We start from the raw sequence: 15,231 nt of genomic DNA, 5'->3' as shown, positions 1-15,231 counted from the left end.
CAATACTCATAATATTCCCAAGTTTCAAATTGTATCTGCATGTGGTTTCCTATTGGAGAAAGGAACTAGGGCATTCTCTGGAGAATACATCTATCTAGTCTCTCTCTCTCTCTCTCTCTCTCTCTCTGTCTCTCTGTCTGTCTCTCTCTCTATCTATCTATCATCTATCTATCTATCTATCTATCTATCATCTATCTATCTATCTATCATCTATCATCAATCTATCTAATTTATGTGGATTCCCTGGAGAAGTTGTAACCACTTGAGAGCTGAAAAGAAATGCTATGAGGTAGGGAGGTCCCAGCAGTCATGCAACAGGAGGGTCTATATTCTTTTTTTTTTTTTTTTTAATATATTTATTGATTATGCTATTACAGTTGTCCCATTCCCCCCCCACTCCACTCCATCCTGCCCACCCCCCTCCCTCCCACATCCCCCCCCTATAGTTCATGTCCATAGGTCATACTTATAAGTTCTTTGGCTTCTACATTTCCTACACTATTTTTACCCTCCCCCTGTCTATTTTCCACCTATCATCTATGCTACTTATTCTCTGTACCTTTCCCCCTCTCTCCCCCTCCCACTCCCTTAATGACAACCCTCATGTTCTAGTTGTTTGCCTAGTTTGCTCTCGTTTTTGTTTTATGTGTGGCCGTTAATAACTGTGAGTTTGCTGTCATTTTTACTGTTCCAATTTTTGATCTTCTTTTTCTTAGGTAACTCCCTTTAACATTTCATATAATAAGGGCTTGGTGATGATGAGCTTCTTTAACTTGACCTTATCTGAGAAGCACTTTATCTTCCCTTCCATTCTAAGTGATAGGTTTGCTGGATACAGTAATCTTGGATGTAGGTCCTTGCGTTTAATCTTGGGTAATGTAATTATGATGTGCCTTGGTGTGTTCCTCCTTGGGTCCAGCTTCTTTGGGACTCTCTGAGCTTCCTGGACTTCCCGGAAGTCTATTTCCTTTGCCAGATTAGGGAAGTTCTCCTTCATTATTTGTTCAAATAAGTTTTCAATTTTTTGTTCTTCCTCTTCTCCTTCTGGCACCCCTATAATTCGGATGTGGGAACGTTTCAAGGCATCCGGGAGGTTCCTAAGCCTCTCCTCATTTTTCCAAGTTCTTGTTTCTTCATTCTTTTCTGTTTGGATGTTTGTTTCTTCCTTCTGGTCCACACCATTGATTTGAGTCCCAGTTTCCTTCGCATCACTATTGGTTCCCTGTACATTTTCCTTTGTTTCTCTTAGCATAGGCTTCATTTTTTCATCTGTTTTTCGAATAGATTCAACCAAGTCTGTGAGCATATTGATAACCAGTGCTTTGAACTGTGCATCCGATAGGTTGGCTATCTCTTCGTCGCTTAGTTGTATTTTTTCTGGAGCTTTGAAGTGTTCTGTCATTTGGGCCATTTTTTTTTTTTTGTCTTGGCGCGTCTGTTACTTTAAGGGGCGGAGCCTTAGGTGTTCACCAGGGCGGGGTAATGCTGGTCACTGAGCTGTGACGCTGTAAGTGGGGGAGGGGCCGAGTGGGAGCAATGGCTCCCGCCTCACTCTCCTCCGGATTTCAATCCTTCACTCTGCTACCCACAATCAAACTGGGCCACTCTGGTGCTGGTTCCCGAGTAAGTGGGCCTGTGCACACTCTAGGCCCCTGTGGGTCTCTCCAACAACCTCTTCTGTGATGCTTGGAGTCTCTCCTGCTGCTGCCCCAACCCCCAGGGGCACTTTCAATCAGAGGTTTGAGGCTTTATTTCCCGGAGCTGGAGCCCTGGGTTGCACGGTCTGCTTCGTTGCCTGCAGTTCCTCAGGTTTATCTGTGGGCGAATGTGGTGCCGCAGGGTGCTACCCGCCGCTCTGCCTGCCCCACTCTCCGCCACTCTGAGTCCGGCCCTCTCGGTTTATCTGCGCAGATGTGGGGCCGCAGGGTCTGCTAGTGCTCGGACTGCCTGCGCCATTTGTCCCACACTCCGCCAGTCTCAGTCCCGCCACAGCCACGCGAGTCCTCTCCACCCCGGTGCCCGTCTCTGCCCCTCCTACCAGTCTGGATGAATGGTTATTTTCTATTTTCTTGGTGTTGGTCCCCCTTGCTGTTCGATTCTCTGTCAGTTCTGGTTGTGCGAGGAGGCGCAGTGTGTCTACCTACGCCGCCATCTTGGTTCTCAGGAGGGTCTATATTCTAATGTCTAGTATGTGAATGGCACGTCCTGGAACAACGAGGGCCATGCCCTTCACAGAGCCATCTGGTGTTTCTCCTATTCCCTGTATGTCATAATGGAGCAGAAATTTTACATTTATGTACTGCCTATCTTACCTTTATTAGCTCCTTGATGATAAGGATTAAAATATTTGTACGACAGCATTTAAATCCCCACAAACTTGCAAAACATAAAACATGAAATAATAGCAAAATATATAATCCAGTGTGCCTGTCTCTTTATATAATTTGTAGCTCAATATATTAATTTGTAACTCAGAATACTAGAAATTAATCATAGACAAAGTAAAATTCAGTTTTTATTATGTCAAAAAAAAGGTTGACATTTTTAAAACTTACTTCTTCATGGAATTATTTATTTGCCATCACAATCAACTTTAAATCTATAGAAATTATGGACTTACTTTTTAAAAAATCAAGTTAGAAGTAGAACAATACAGAGATTTCTTTCAAGGCTTTATTTTTTTATCGTCCTTAAATTTTAACATGTTTTCTGTAGTCATAAAGAATTTAATACCTGTTGAATAAATGTGGTCTTTATTTCTTGCAGAAATGATTATATTAAATTAGCTTCTTGATTTCAGATCTAGTAATAATCACATAAATTAATTTTTATTTTTTGCTAATTTTAATTTATATTTTATAGCAATTTATGGAGATATAATTCATAGACCATATATGAGGTTTATTTTAAGAATGCAAGCCCAGTTCAACATTCACATATCATTAATGTAATTTATCATATCAATAGAATTAAGAAGGAAAAATATGAATTTCTCTATTGATACAGAAAAAGCACTTAATGAAATTTAGTATCTATTTACAGCATAAAATTAATATAGCAATTTAAAATGGAAAGAAACTTCCTAAAAATCAATACAATACATCTACAGTAAAACTTACAGTGAACACCATATTTAATCATGAAAGGATATATGTCTTCTCACTAACAATGGAAAAAGAGAAGGCTTTTTTTCTCACTACAACTATCATACATCACAACGGAAATCCCAGCTCGTGCTGTAAGATGAAAGCAATAAATAAAAAGACATAATGATTTGAAAAAATAAATAAAATGTTCTATATTTGAAGATGATGTGATTGTTTATGTAGAAAATGAATCTTCAGAAGTTAGTATAACTAATAATTGAATATAACAAAGTCACAGTAAGCAAGTCCAACACACACAATTCTAATGCATTTCAGTATATAAGCAATACATAGTTGGAAGTATAAGTAAATATATAATTTATTACTCTAAAAGAAAAAAACATGATATATATATAAATCTAAAAGAAGTTCACTCACTGTGTTGCCAGTTTATTACAAAGGATGTCAAAGAATATGAATCAACAGCCAGATGGAGAGATACGTAAAGCTAAGTTCCAAGTGCAAGACCTTCTGTCCTTGAGTTTGAGGTCCAGCGGGGTGGCACATGGAAGTATTCTGGTTCAACAACCTGGAAGCTCTCCACACACCCTCTTTTGGGTTTTTATGGAGGCTTCATTCCACAGGCAAGGCTGATTAAATCATTGGTCATTGGTAATGGATTCAACCTCTAGCCCTCTTCCCTCTTTGGAAATGGTGGTTGGTTCCCCTGGTAACCAGCCCCCAAACAGATGCACTTTCCAAAATCACCTCAGTAACATAACAAAAGATAGCTTCCAGGATCTCAACACTTAGGAAATTCTGTCCAAGTTTATTGTGTATATTAATGAGTTAATCGCTCTACATATCCATGGCCCAGTGACCAGCCCGACACACTTCCTCTTAGACATGGCCACACTGTAAAGCAAAGGATTTGCAATCGCCACAAAACGATCCTAGGCCATTACTGACAGCAAGAAACCTGTGGTAACAAACACTCCAAAACACAAATGCTGTACCATGCAAGCAAAAAAAGAAAAAGAACAGTTCCCTTCACAACCAGGAGCTTTATTGGCATTTTGGGTGATAAAAAGGTTTTAGGAGCTATGTCAGAATCCAGGAGTAAGACCAAATATGCCTTTCCTATTATAAACTGCAATATCATAGCCACTTTTTAATGAGTTAAAGTATAAGTCAATGAAGGCAAATTTTAGCTATAGCTTATCTGTATTCTTGGAACTCTGAGAACCAATATACTTTTTTCTTTGTAAGTACTGTGTTTTTATGTCCTTACATGAGAGTATTATTATGTAATTGTTTTCTCCAAATAACAGAAAAATATAAATGTAGTACTGGATTTTGTGTTGATTCATGGATTAATAACCTTGACTGCCAGAAGGCCACTGTCATAGGCTATTGGTTTTGTGAGACAGCTGTATGAATTAAACAGGTTTTGTTTGTTGGCTGTTTCCTCATAGGACCCTGAGGTGCATGCTGGGAGCAGTGCAGGTACTACTCTGTGGAGGGCATGGGTTTCTGGCTGCTTGGCTGCACATCTGAAACTGGTGTAGAATGGTGTTGCATGTAAATGATGGTTGAAAAATTTTTAGAAATTAAAAAAAAAACTTTGTATATCTTTAAAGACTTTACATTCATGGAATTATAGAAAGTGAGAAGCAACTGGTAGAATGTGATAGGGTTTACAATGACTTAAAATCTACACAGGAAATGTTTCATTTCTAAGGCCCTTTTCACAGCCTCCTTTACCTCTTTGTTTCTCAGACTATAAATCAGTGGGTTTAACATGGGAATAACTAGCGTATAGAACACAGAAACTACCTTCTCTTGTTCTACAGAATACTGGGAGCTTGGCTGAATGTAACTAAGGCTTAAGGTACCATAGAATATGGTCACGGCAGTCAAGTGAGAGGCACAGGTGGAGAAGGCTTTCCATCTGCCTGCTGCTGAGTGGATCCTCAGGATAGCAAGAACAATGAACATGTAGGAAATCATCACAACCAAGAAGGTGGCCATGGCAATGACTCCAGAGAAAATTAAGAGCAACAGCTCATTCACAGCAGTGTCAGAACATGACAGCTTTAGGAGTGAAGGAATATCACAGAAGAAGTGGCTGACAACATTCAGCCTACAGAAGGACAATCTGCCCAAACTTACTGTGTGTACTAAGGAGTTAACTATTCCACATATCCACGACCCAGTGACCAGCCCTACACACTTCCCCTTAGACATGGCCACACTGTAAAGCAAAGGATTTGCAATCGCCACATAATGATCATATGCCATTACTGACAGCAAGCAGCCTTCCGTGGTAATAAATACCCCAAAACACAAATGCTGTGCCATACAAGCAGAAAAGGAGATGGTTCCCTTGGCAACCAGGAGGTTTATCAGCATCTTGGGTGCAATGGCAGATGCATAGCAGGCATCTACAAAAGAGAGGCAGCTGAGGAAAAAGTACATGGGTGTGTGGAGCTTGGGAGTGACTCGGATTAAGATGATCATGCTCAGATTTCCCGCCAAGGTAACGACATAAATCACCAGGAACAACACAAAAAGCACACCTTTCAGTTCAGCGTGGTCTGTCAATCCCAGAAGAATAAACTCAGTCACAACCGTATAATTCTTTTCAGTCATTTGTTTCTTTCCACAAGATCTGTTGTGAAAAAAAAAACAGAGATTACAGTTTATTAGGGAATATATATATATATATATCACATATTACATATTATTAGGGAATACAGATACATACAATTACTGATGTTAGGCTTTGGATAAAAAATATCCTTTCTTTGAATCTGAGATTTTTCACCAATAAAACTAATAAGTGGATAAAATGGTCTCTAATTTCATTCCAGTGATGTTGCTTTATATAATTATATTCCATAGAAAACAATAGGTAAAAAAAACAGTTTGTTTCTCACAACTTCAGTCTCCCTCTAAAGTGTGCACTTTAAGACTAAAGTTATACTACGCACTAAGACACGAATGATGATTGAAATTAATAGCATGTATAATATATGCCATTAGAAAAGTAAACAGTTACACAGTTATAGCATATAGCTATGATATTCTCTGATTTTGGTTTGAAGTAGGAAGTTATTGAATGAGAAGAGTCTGAAAATTACATTTATTTTGAACTTAGATATGGCAGCGACCTACACTGGCATTATTGTAGACAGCAAAAGGGCCACCGCGTGGGTTAAGGAGGTGCAGGTGTCTAGAGTAATGACATTTAAAAATGCTTCTTCTCTATTATGTCGGAGAGTCATTTTAGAAATTATAATAAACAAAAGATGATTATGTTGGTTTATCTGTAATTTATACCATCTATATATTTTAATTAAAACATTTAATTGATACAATGATGAGAAAGTTGGGATCCATTAACCCTGGGTCAAATCCTATGGCTAACAACAGTTGGTTTTATTTCATTGAACCAAGTTATTTAACTTCCCAGATTCAGGATGTATTATATTTAGTTCTCCAAGATTGCTGAGACGATTGAAAAAGACAACTCCAGTAAAGTATTGACTGTTCTTTGAGTACACTAAACACTTCACTTAAATACGTAGCTGCATAGCTATATGAAATCAAGATAAATAAAATAATGATACACATTTAGTGTATTATATATTTTGGTACATGGTGATCAGTATTAAACTTTAAAACCATTGTAGTTGAGGAATTTCCTTTTTATTTGGATCATTTCTGCAATTCTTAAGAACTATCTTTATTTATTTGTTTATTTTAGTAATCAAATGGATATTTCAAATTATCATTTGCAAACTAACCTTGTTAAATGTGCGATAAATAAAATAAATACCTATATTTTTTATATCTAATGTGCTCCTTAAAGATTACGAACAGATTTGACAATGTGGAAGAGTACTTTCAACAGCTGTTCAAAACTGCATATTTTTTTTATCATAGAACTACCTATCACATGCTCTTTCTTCTGCTAATCTTAGAGACATAACTGAAATTGTTAATAAAATATCACTTACTGAATTTTATTGTAAACTCTAATTTAGTAAATAGCATGTTTAAAAGGTATTAGAAATTAACTACCCAAATGTAAAACTAATAACTTTAGTGGCAAAATTTGATGGCAACATTGTAAACTGAATTAAATAATAAAATATGGACTTAAATTACATGAACTTTGAGAATCAAAACACTGATAAGATTATATCACATTTGAAGTTTTCAGTCATTTGTCAAATGAGTTGTAAATATAAAAAAATTAAAGGAAATAGAAAGACATTAAAAATGAAATTTAACTTACCAATTATATTTAAAAGTTTAGGATATTAGTTTATTTAGAAAGCTCACATCCATGTCCAGGGTTTCTTACTCTCTTCTCAGAGATGAAATCAGTTAATATATTTTTGAGATTCAGAATAATCAATATTTTAGTGACAGATAACTGAATAACTCTAGGTTTTAGATAGATAAGTAAACAGATAAGTTTTTACTAGATATCAAGTAAAATACAAAAAACAAAATTTTTTAAAAAAATGTAATGATGGTCCATCTGTAATTCTTTCCTCAATGAGGACACATTTGAAAGAAGAGACAAGTATGTGTGTGTGTGTGTGTATATATACACACACAGGCACATGTATACTTCTAACGAGACCAGAATCCCTGTGGTTCAGACACCAATTACACTAAAGTGACTACAACAAAAATTACCCTCTGGATTGCACTGTGGTTTCTCAAGAGACTGTCTCAAGGTATTTCAGTGGAACTGGTTTCCCTAACTTGTGTAATGTAAAAAATCTTACAAAGAATAGAAGGCAACACAGTACCAAGGGTGAAAATATAGCAGAAATGGTGATTGTAAATAATGTTTATAAAATGGATAGTATTTTATTAAGATATAGTAGGGACTGGGCCTGCCTTTGTAAGGCTAGAATGTGTTAGGTGGAATCCAGCTCGATAATGGCTATTCTTTCTAAAGAGTGGGGGGGCAATACCTGCAAACATTGTAAATAAAATTGCCCACTATGTTGAGGCATATTGTTAGAAAAAAAAAAAAGAAAGAAAGAAAGAACCTCATCTGCAAATCAGTAACCACAACCTTTCCTCAACTGGGGTTGAAACTTGGATTTCGCCATCTGCGCAGGTGAGGATGCTTCAGGCTGAAAAATGAATGCAAAGTGGTCTGAGTAGTAGCAATGTGGCCACCAGAAGTGACTTTACAGGACTGTCACAGAGAAGGTCCTGTAAAAGGTGAGGGCATAATTTCCCAGTATGTTTTACCATCAGTTGCAAAGCATAATGAGAAAGAACATCTCCATATCAAGATTCTAGAAAGCAATAAATATATTTAAAATGTTTTTAAGTCAAATGGATAAAAGGGAAAAAGGCAAAATGAATAAACCTTTAGCAGAAAGACCAGGGTTGTAAGTTGACTTACTGACAATGGTCTAAGCAAGGATCAGGAGGAATGAATGAATGAATGAACAATACCTGTGGAAAAAATCTAGCTGGTCAAAAGAAGTTGTGTCTTGGTGTGGGATACAAATGTAGCCCACTGTTGCAGGAGGATTAGATCATAATAAGTAACTATTTTGAGGAAGAGATGTTGAAGCCAGCCACTGATCATTTTTTAAAGTATCCTTCAGAAAACAACAGGAAGCATTTCTCCATCCCTCTGCAAGTGCTCACAGAAACCACTTAACACCTGTTGAACCTGAGTCTGTGCAGTTAACAGTTAAATGAACCCAATCTGACCTCCAGAGCACAGCGGTGCTACTGTTTGCCATCTGGAGCCCATTAAAACGTGTGAGGTCGGCCAATGAGAAAGATCTGGTGCCCAGACCAATCCTTACACACACGGAAGTCATAGAGGAGGAGGGCATGAGTAACATTTATGAGAGATGGATTATAGATCTTATCTCAAGTGTTGCTCTCAATGAGCTTGTATTGAACACTATCCAAAAGTGGGGAGATCTCCACTCAGGAAACACTATTATCGAGGCAATCATCACAGTAACACATTGCATTATAATAATTGTTACAGGTTTGTCATATGAAAGAACAAAAAATATATATATATTACTCATTTAAAGATGAGGCATTAATTTCAAATCTCCTAGTCACCAATCAAGCGACTTTGGGCAAACTACATGGGTTATATGAGCTTGTCCTCTGAATATGAGACTAGTGTATCTATCTTACACAGGTCTGTGACATATTTTTAACCCAGAGTGTACTCCATATTTTTATTTCAATAATAAGTTCAAAGAAAAAAAACCCTATGTGATGTCATTTATAAGTTTACCACAACTTTTGGAATGATGCCAGTTTTATTGGGATAAAGTTGATGTCAAAGTATTTTCCACAGTTACTTTAATCATTGATGACTCTGTGAGTGAGTACCTTTACGTCACGTGGGTCTCCGTGAACTGTTCAGATCATTTCTGTTGTTCAGTTGCTTTCCTTGAATTGTCCCTCACATGTTATCACCAGGGAATGTGTAGGGTGTCCTGGGTAATTAGCAGGCACCACGAGGCAATATTCTAAAAATCTCTCAGGTGACTTGAGCATGAATTATATGCCACGTCTTCAGGGAGTATCTCAAAGAAGGACAAGAAGCATAAATTCTCCCTATTTAAAGTAAAAGCAATTTAGGAGAAGAAAATCCAATTCTCCATTAAAGGTCAGTGTATAGGTTTGTGTTTTGATTATCACCTGGGTGTTGGTAGTTTTCCATGATTCCTGGCTTCTGATCATGGACATTCTTGTAGCTACCGACAGCTGACTCTGAACTACCACAGCAATTCATTATCTTCTCTGTTAGCTGCAATTCCCTGGCATAGAATGGCATGTTTAGGGCACTAAATCTTATGATTTTACTACTAGATTCCTAGATCTATTTTATTTATGAAAGTTGATAGTGACATTTGGATATTGCAATTGAACAGAGTTATGAATATCATAAAAAATCATCACTAATCTCATCTATTAGAATTTATTAAAGTTAGGATTTCCAAATAAAAACAGGATTCACAATTACATTTGCATTTCAGATAAGCAACAAATCATTTTAATATATGTTATATAATAGTTGATAAATATTGTATTATATATAATAAATATATTCAGTGCAATTTTTGACAGAAAGCATTTTAATATATGTGTTACCCATGTAATATTTTATAAACTGCAAATAATATTAAAATGAGGATATACATATGCTATATATAAGGATAAACTCCCAATATTTTTTAGTTATTTGCTTTTTTTCTCAAGGCAGCTTACTACTTGGTTTGTTTTTTCAGAATAAGCTTTACAAACTGACTGTATTGTACATTAAAAGTCTTTAACAGAGTATATTTCATATTAAGTATTCTTACCACAATAAAATTAAAATGTGAATTTTAAAAAACAAAGAATAAACAAAGTAAAAAAAATTAGATGTTTTCTGAGAGAGGTAATAATTGACACTAAAAATACAGATGAACTAAACAAACACTAGACTAATTATGTCAATGTAAGATATTTTCAAATGTGTAAGAATTTTTATGAGTTTATTTGAGCAAAATGATGACAATTGTCAAGAAGCAAAACCTCAAAGGATTGAGAAAATGCTCTGGAAAAGGGCAGTTTTGCACTTTCTTTCATACATTACAATCAAAAGAGGAGGCATAGGTGGGTTACATGAAATCCACTGGCGATAGATTAGGAAGGCAGAAGAAAGCAAAGCGGGGAAACCTCTGGGTTTGGACAAAAAATTAAATGATAGACACATACTTCTTTTACGCAAGTGGGTATGTAATAGTTAACACTCAACTATTAACATAATAACAATAACAATGAGGGGATTTGTGATCTCCCTCTGGTGGGGAGCCTATGCTTTGAGGAGTCTGGAAAAAAAGGAAATTTGACATTGCAAAGGTATGTTATTTCAGATGCAAAAAGATAACAGACAGGTACAATTAAGGTAAAGATTGCCATTTGTCAGGGAAGGTTCCGGCCTAGGACGTGACTGCTTGCCTTCACCTGCTTTTAGTTAGAAGTTTTTAACTTCAGACCATCCTATGAGGTTACTTTAGGTCTGGAAGTTTTTGTTGTTGTTGTTGTTTAAAAGAATTTTTATATAGCTATCATACGACTTTTTCAATGAAAACTTTTTATTGTTGTTCAATTACAATTGTCCCATTTCCCCCCATTACTCTCTCCCGCCCTCCTCACCCCCAACTCCCACATCCAGTCCTCCCCTCTTTGTGTTTGTCCATGGGTCTTTCATACATGTTCCTTCTCCTTCTTTGCCCCATTTCCCCCTCAAAGTTTGCAATGCCGTCACGCAGGCCTCCTCGAGGTCGTCAGGCTTAGCAAGTGGCCCCTTCTCATCCACAACACTTAGCAAATCGTTGAAGACTTCAACATGGCACTGGAATTCTGAATTTGTTTGCTTAATCCAGTGCATCTGTAGAAGAACCCAGGAGAGCAGGCCCTGCAGCACTTGTTCTCACTTGTGAAAGAGTAATGAACCTGAAAGCAGAGTGGGCTCGATGGAGAAACAGCAGACAACTTCATCTAGGAAAGAGGGATGGACGTAACTGAGGAATCTTCTCAGTTGGCTCCCCCTGTGCTTCCCATTCATTATGCCTTGAATCAGATTGGCTAAATGGACACCCCAAAATTACAGATTCCTAGAATTCTGCCAATAGCCATGAAGGGTGCGGGGGTTCCTGACTCAGCTGCTCTAAACTGTAGGTTTGGACCTTCTGCTGGGCTCCCAGAAGTTTTTACTTGATAGTTGTTCCGTCTAAAGCTGAGCATTTCATCACACAATTCTGTTTTGTATTTTAACTGGCTGGATATTTTGAACATCATTTACTCCTGCATCGAAAATCACACTTGCAGAGTTCCAGATTTTCACTGAAGGGAAACTCAACGTGAGGGGCAAGGAATACGAGTGGATTGAGCTAAAGCAGCTTCTCTGTCTTCAATCAGAGCAAGTTCTGCTTTGTTTTCTTGAATTCCCATGTAAATTTTATCAAATGAAGAGGTTAGTACTTATCACTGAAATATTTGAAAATCACAGTGTTATACTCTATGTATACTCGATTGTACAATTCAAGAAATACATCGACAGTAATATGAGATATAATAAATGCTCAAATAAATATTTTAAATGCTTATCATATTCACAATGGAGAAATTAATGAGTACATATAAATAGCATATAGAGGAAAAGAAGGATATACAATTAAATATTCAAAATGCCTAAATATTGATATAAACCATATATTTTAGCAGAAATAGATCCAGATATTATACCTCTTAAAGTTTTTACTAATTGAAAGACTTTTTTTCTTTAAAAATGAATAATAGTTATACATGTAAATTAAGGCATAAATGTGAATAATTATTAGAAGGAAAAAAGAGTTTTAAAAATTTCAGTGGTCAGCAAACAAGTAGTTGCATACATTATAAAATTATAAATATATTATTTGTATTAGTAACATTCCAGACCTATCTCTGCATTTTGGGTGGTAAGAGACTTCTCAGAAGCCATTACAATACCAGAGTGGATAGCATTACTCAATGATAAATTTGACTCTTACAAACACGCCCACTACCCATCAAATAAAGTATTATTAACTCAATCTCTCTTTAGCTGGACACCACAAATGTTTGTACACATGTCAACCATAGTTGATATTAGTTGATATCAACTATAATATTAGTTGAATGTGGAGTAAAGTTGGAATGCGAAGACAAATTGGGCTTGGTTGAGGTTAAAATGTCTTACATTTGCAACTTTGACAAAAATAAATCACTTTGGGGGTGTATTGTTAAGGCCCCACCTAGGTCTTAAAAGTGCAAAAGAGGGACCTAAAATCTTAAACTTCATTCACTTCATATTATCTCTGCCTCTCTCATTTAGAAAATCAAATATTCACAAGGATTCTCAGATAGAAATGTAAGTGTACTAAAGAAAAATTGTGATGTTATTGTGTAGGTTAAATAAATATATCTAATATTTATATGGCTTTTAAAAAATCAGTGGATATGTTGTCCCAAACATTGTTGACTCTAGTGAGAGTTTAACCTGTCACAACAGTGCATGTGTTTCCTGTGGGTCTCTTCTCTTGAGAAGTTAAAATTCTATCACTATCTATTTAATTTTATCTAATTTTATCTAATTCTATTTTACTTTTAAAATCAGATGTGGGAATTATTCTCTATCTCCTATTATGAAAAACGTGTTTGTTCAATGTGTCTGCAAAGAGTATAATTTGTTTAGATGACTCTACATGAAAGCTAATAAAAACCCCTCTGTTTCTTTCCAGAAGAGCTGACTGGACTAGATGGGCCAACGGAATTTAACATCATTGACAGAATTCGTTCTGATGGGAGTCACAAGGCAGCCTGAGCTGCAGATGCCACTGTTCATGGCCTTCCTCATTGTCTACACAGTCACAGTGGTAGGCAACCTGGGCATGATCATCTTAATCCAGGTGGACTCCCGCCTACACACACCTATGTATTTTTTCATCAAACACCTGGCTTTCATCGATCTTGGTAATTCTACTGTCATTTGTCCCAAGATGCTGGCAAATTTTGTTGTGGATCAAAATATTATTTCATATTATGCGTGTGCCACACAGTTGGCTTTCTTCCTTATGTTTATTATCAGTGAATTTTTCATCTTGTCAGCCATGGCCTATGACCGCTATTCAGCCATTTGCAACCCTTTGCTCTACAATGTCATTATGTCCCAGAGACGTTGTCGTGTGCTGGTGGGTATTCCTTACCTCTACAGTACCTTTCAGGCTCTAATGTTCACTATTAAGATTTTTACATTGACCTTTTGTGGCTCTAATATCATAAATCATTTCTACTGTGATGATGTTCCTTTGTTACTTTTGCTCTGTTCAAATGCACAAGAAATAGAATTGCTGATCATACTATTTTCAGCATTTAATTTGCTCTCTTCTCTGCTGATAGTTTTGGTGTCATACATTATGATTCTGAGAGCCATATTTCGAATGCATTCTGCAGAGGGCAGGAAAAAAGCTTTTTCCACATGTGGTTCTCATCTGACTGTGGTGGTTGTATTCTATAGCTCTCTACTATTTATGTACACTCAGCCCAAAGCTGCTCGCTCCTTTGATACTGATAAAGTGGCCTCTGTGTTTTACACATTAGTGATCCCTATGCTTAATCCCTTGATATACAGCTTAAGGAACAAAGAGGTAAAAAAAGCCTTCCATAGGGTCTGTAAGAATCAGTGCAAACTTTGAATTTAATATTCAATATGGACTATTGTTCTACTGAATTCTGATAAAGGCAAATGTCACAATATTTCTAATATATATAATTACATTCTTTTGACTCCAGAGCAAAAATTCATTATAATGCACAAATAGATTGTTTTCTAATATTCAGCCAAATTAATCCTCCTATTTCAGATCTCAATTAAATGATACTTCTGCCTTAGCATTTCTTGTTTTTAACTCAGTGTTTCATCTAGTAAAATCACAGAACCTGACATTTCTCCCAGTTGAAATGCTAAATTCTACCTCAGTAAACTATATGTTTGTTTTTGTCTTTTAATTGCTATTATTTTTTAGCTCAAGGATCTTTTTAGTTTTGATTTTATTCTGTTTTCTGAATCTAATACAACAGTGTAAATAAAGTAAGTCTCCTTCTCTCTCTCTCTCTCTCTCTCTCTCTCTCTCTTTTTTTTTTTGCATATAGCTCAAGGATCTTTTCAATTTTGATTTTATTCTGTTTTCTGAATCTAATACAACAGTGTAAATAAAGTAAGTCTCTCTCTCTCTCTCTTTTTTTTGCATATAGCTGTCCAGATCTCCCAACAACATTTGTTGAAGAGGCTATTTTTACTCCATTTTATGCTTCTGCACCCTTTGGCAAATATTCACAGACCATAGAGACTTGGGTTTATTTCTAGGCTCTCTATTCTGTTTCATTGATCGATGTGTCTGTTCTTATGCCAGTACCAGACTGTTTTGATTACCATGGCCTTGTAATATAGTTTGATGTCAGGAATTGTGATCCTTCCTACCTTGCTCGTCTTACTCAAAATTGCTGCAGCTTTTCATGGTTGTTTATGGTTCCATATAAATTTTTGAAATATTTGTTC

General features: G+C 36.3%; 2 protein-coding genes across 2 annotated transcripts; one reads left to right on the top strand and one right to left on the bottom strand.

Annotated features, from left to right (window-relative positions):
- Positions 1 to 4,793: 4,793 nt before the first annotated feature.
- On the bottom strand, positions 4,794 to 7,458 carry OR5J2 (olfactory receptor family 5 subfamily J member 2). Its single transcript, XM_024577322.3, has 2 exons — positions 7,390 to 7,458; positions 4,794 to 5,757 (listed from the first exon to the last, which is right to left on the bottom strand). Exon 2 carries the CDS (start codon positions 5,736 to 5,738, stop codon positions 4,794 to 4,796), a length of 945 nt encoding a protein of 314 aa, XP_024433090.2. The 5' UTR covers positions 5,739 to 5,757; positions 7,390 to 7,458.
- A 5,960-nt stretch (positions 7,459 to 13,418) lies between these two features.
- Positions 13,419 to 14,547, top strand: LOC112319913 (olfactory receptor 8K5). The gene has a single exon (XM_024577307.4). The coding sequence runs from the start codon at positions 13,433 to 13,435 to the stop codon at positions 14,366 to 14,368; it is 936 nt and encodes a 311-aa protein (XP_024433075.2). The 5' UTR covers positions 13,419 to 13,432; the 3' UTR covers positions 14,369 to 14,547.
- Positions 14,548 to 15,231: the final 684 nt, after the last annotated feature.

This window comes from Desmodus rotundus, chromosome 5, assembly GCF_022682495.2.
Source record: "Desmodus rotundus isolate HL8 chromosome 5, HLdesRot8A.1, whole genome shotgun sequence".
In the NCBI taxonomy this organism is placed as follows: Eukaryota; Metazoa; Chordata; class Mammalia; order Chiroptera; family Phyllostomidae; genus Desmodus; species Desmodus rotundus.
This window is presented reverse-complemented; position numbering and strand designations above follow the sequence as displayed.

Excerpts from the sequence above, each read along its gene's own strand:
- OR5J2 (XM_024577322.3), bottom strand. The coding sequence starts at position 5,738 with ATGACTGAAAAGAATTATACGGTTGTGACTGAGTTTATTCTTCTGGGA.
- LOC112319913 (XM_024577307.4), top strand. The coding sequence starts at position 13,433 with ATGGGCCAACGGAATTTAACATCATTGACAGAATTCGTTCTGATGGGA.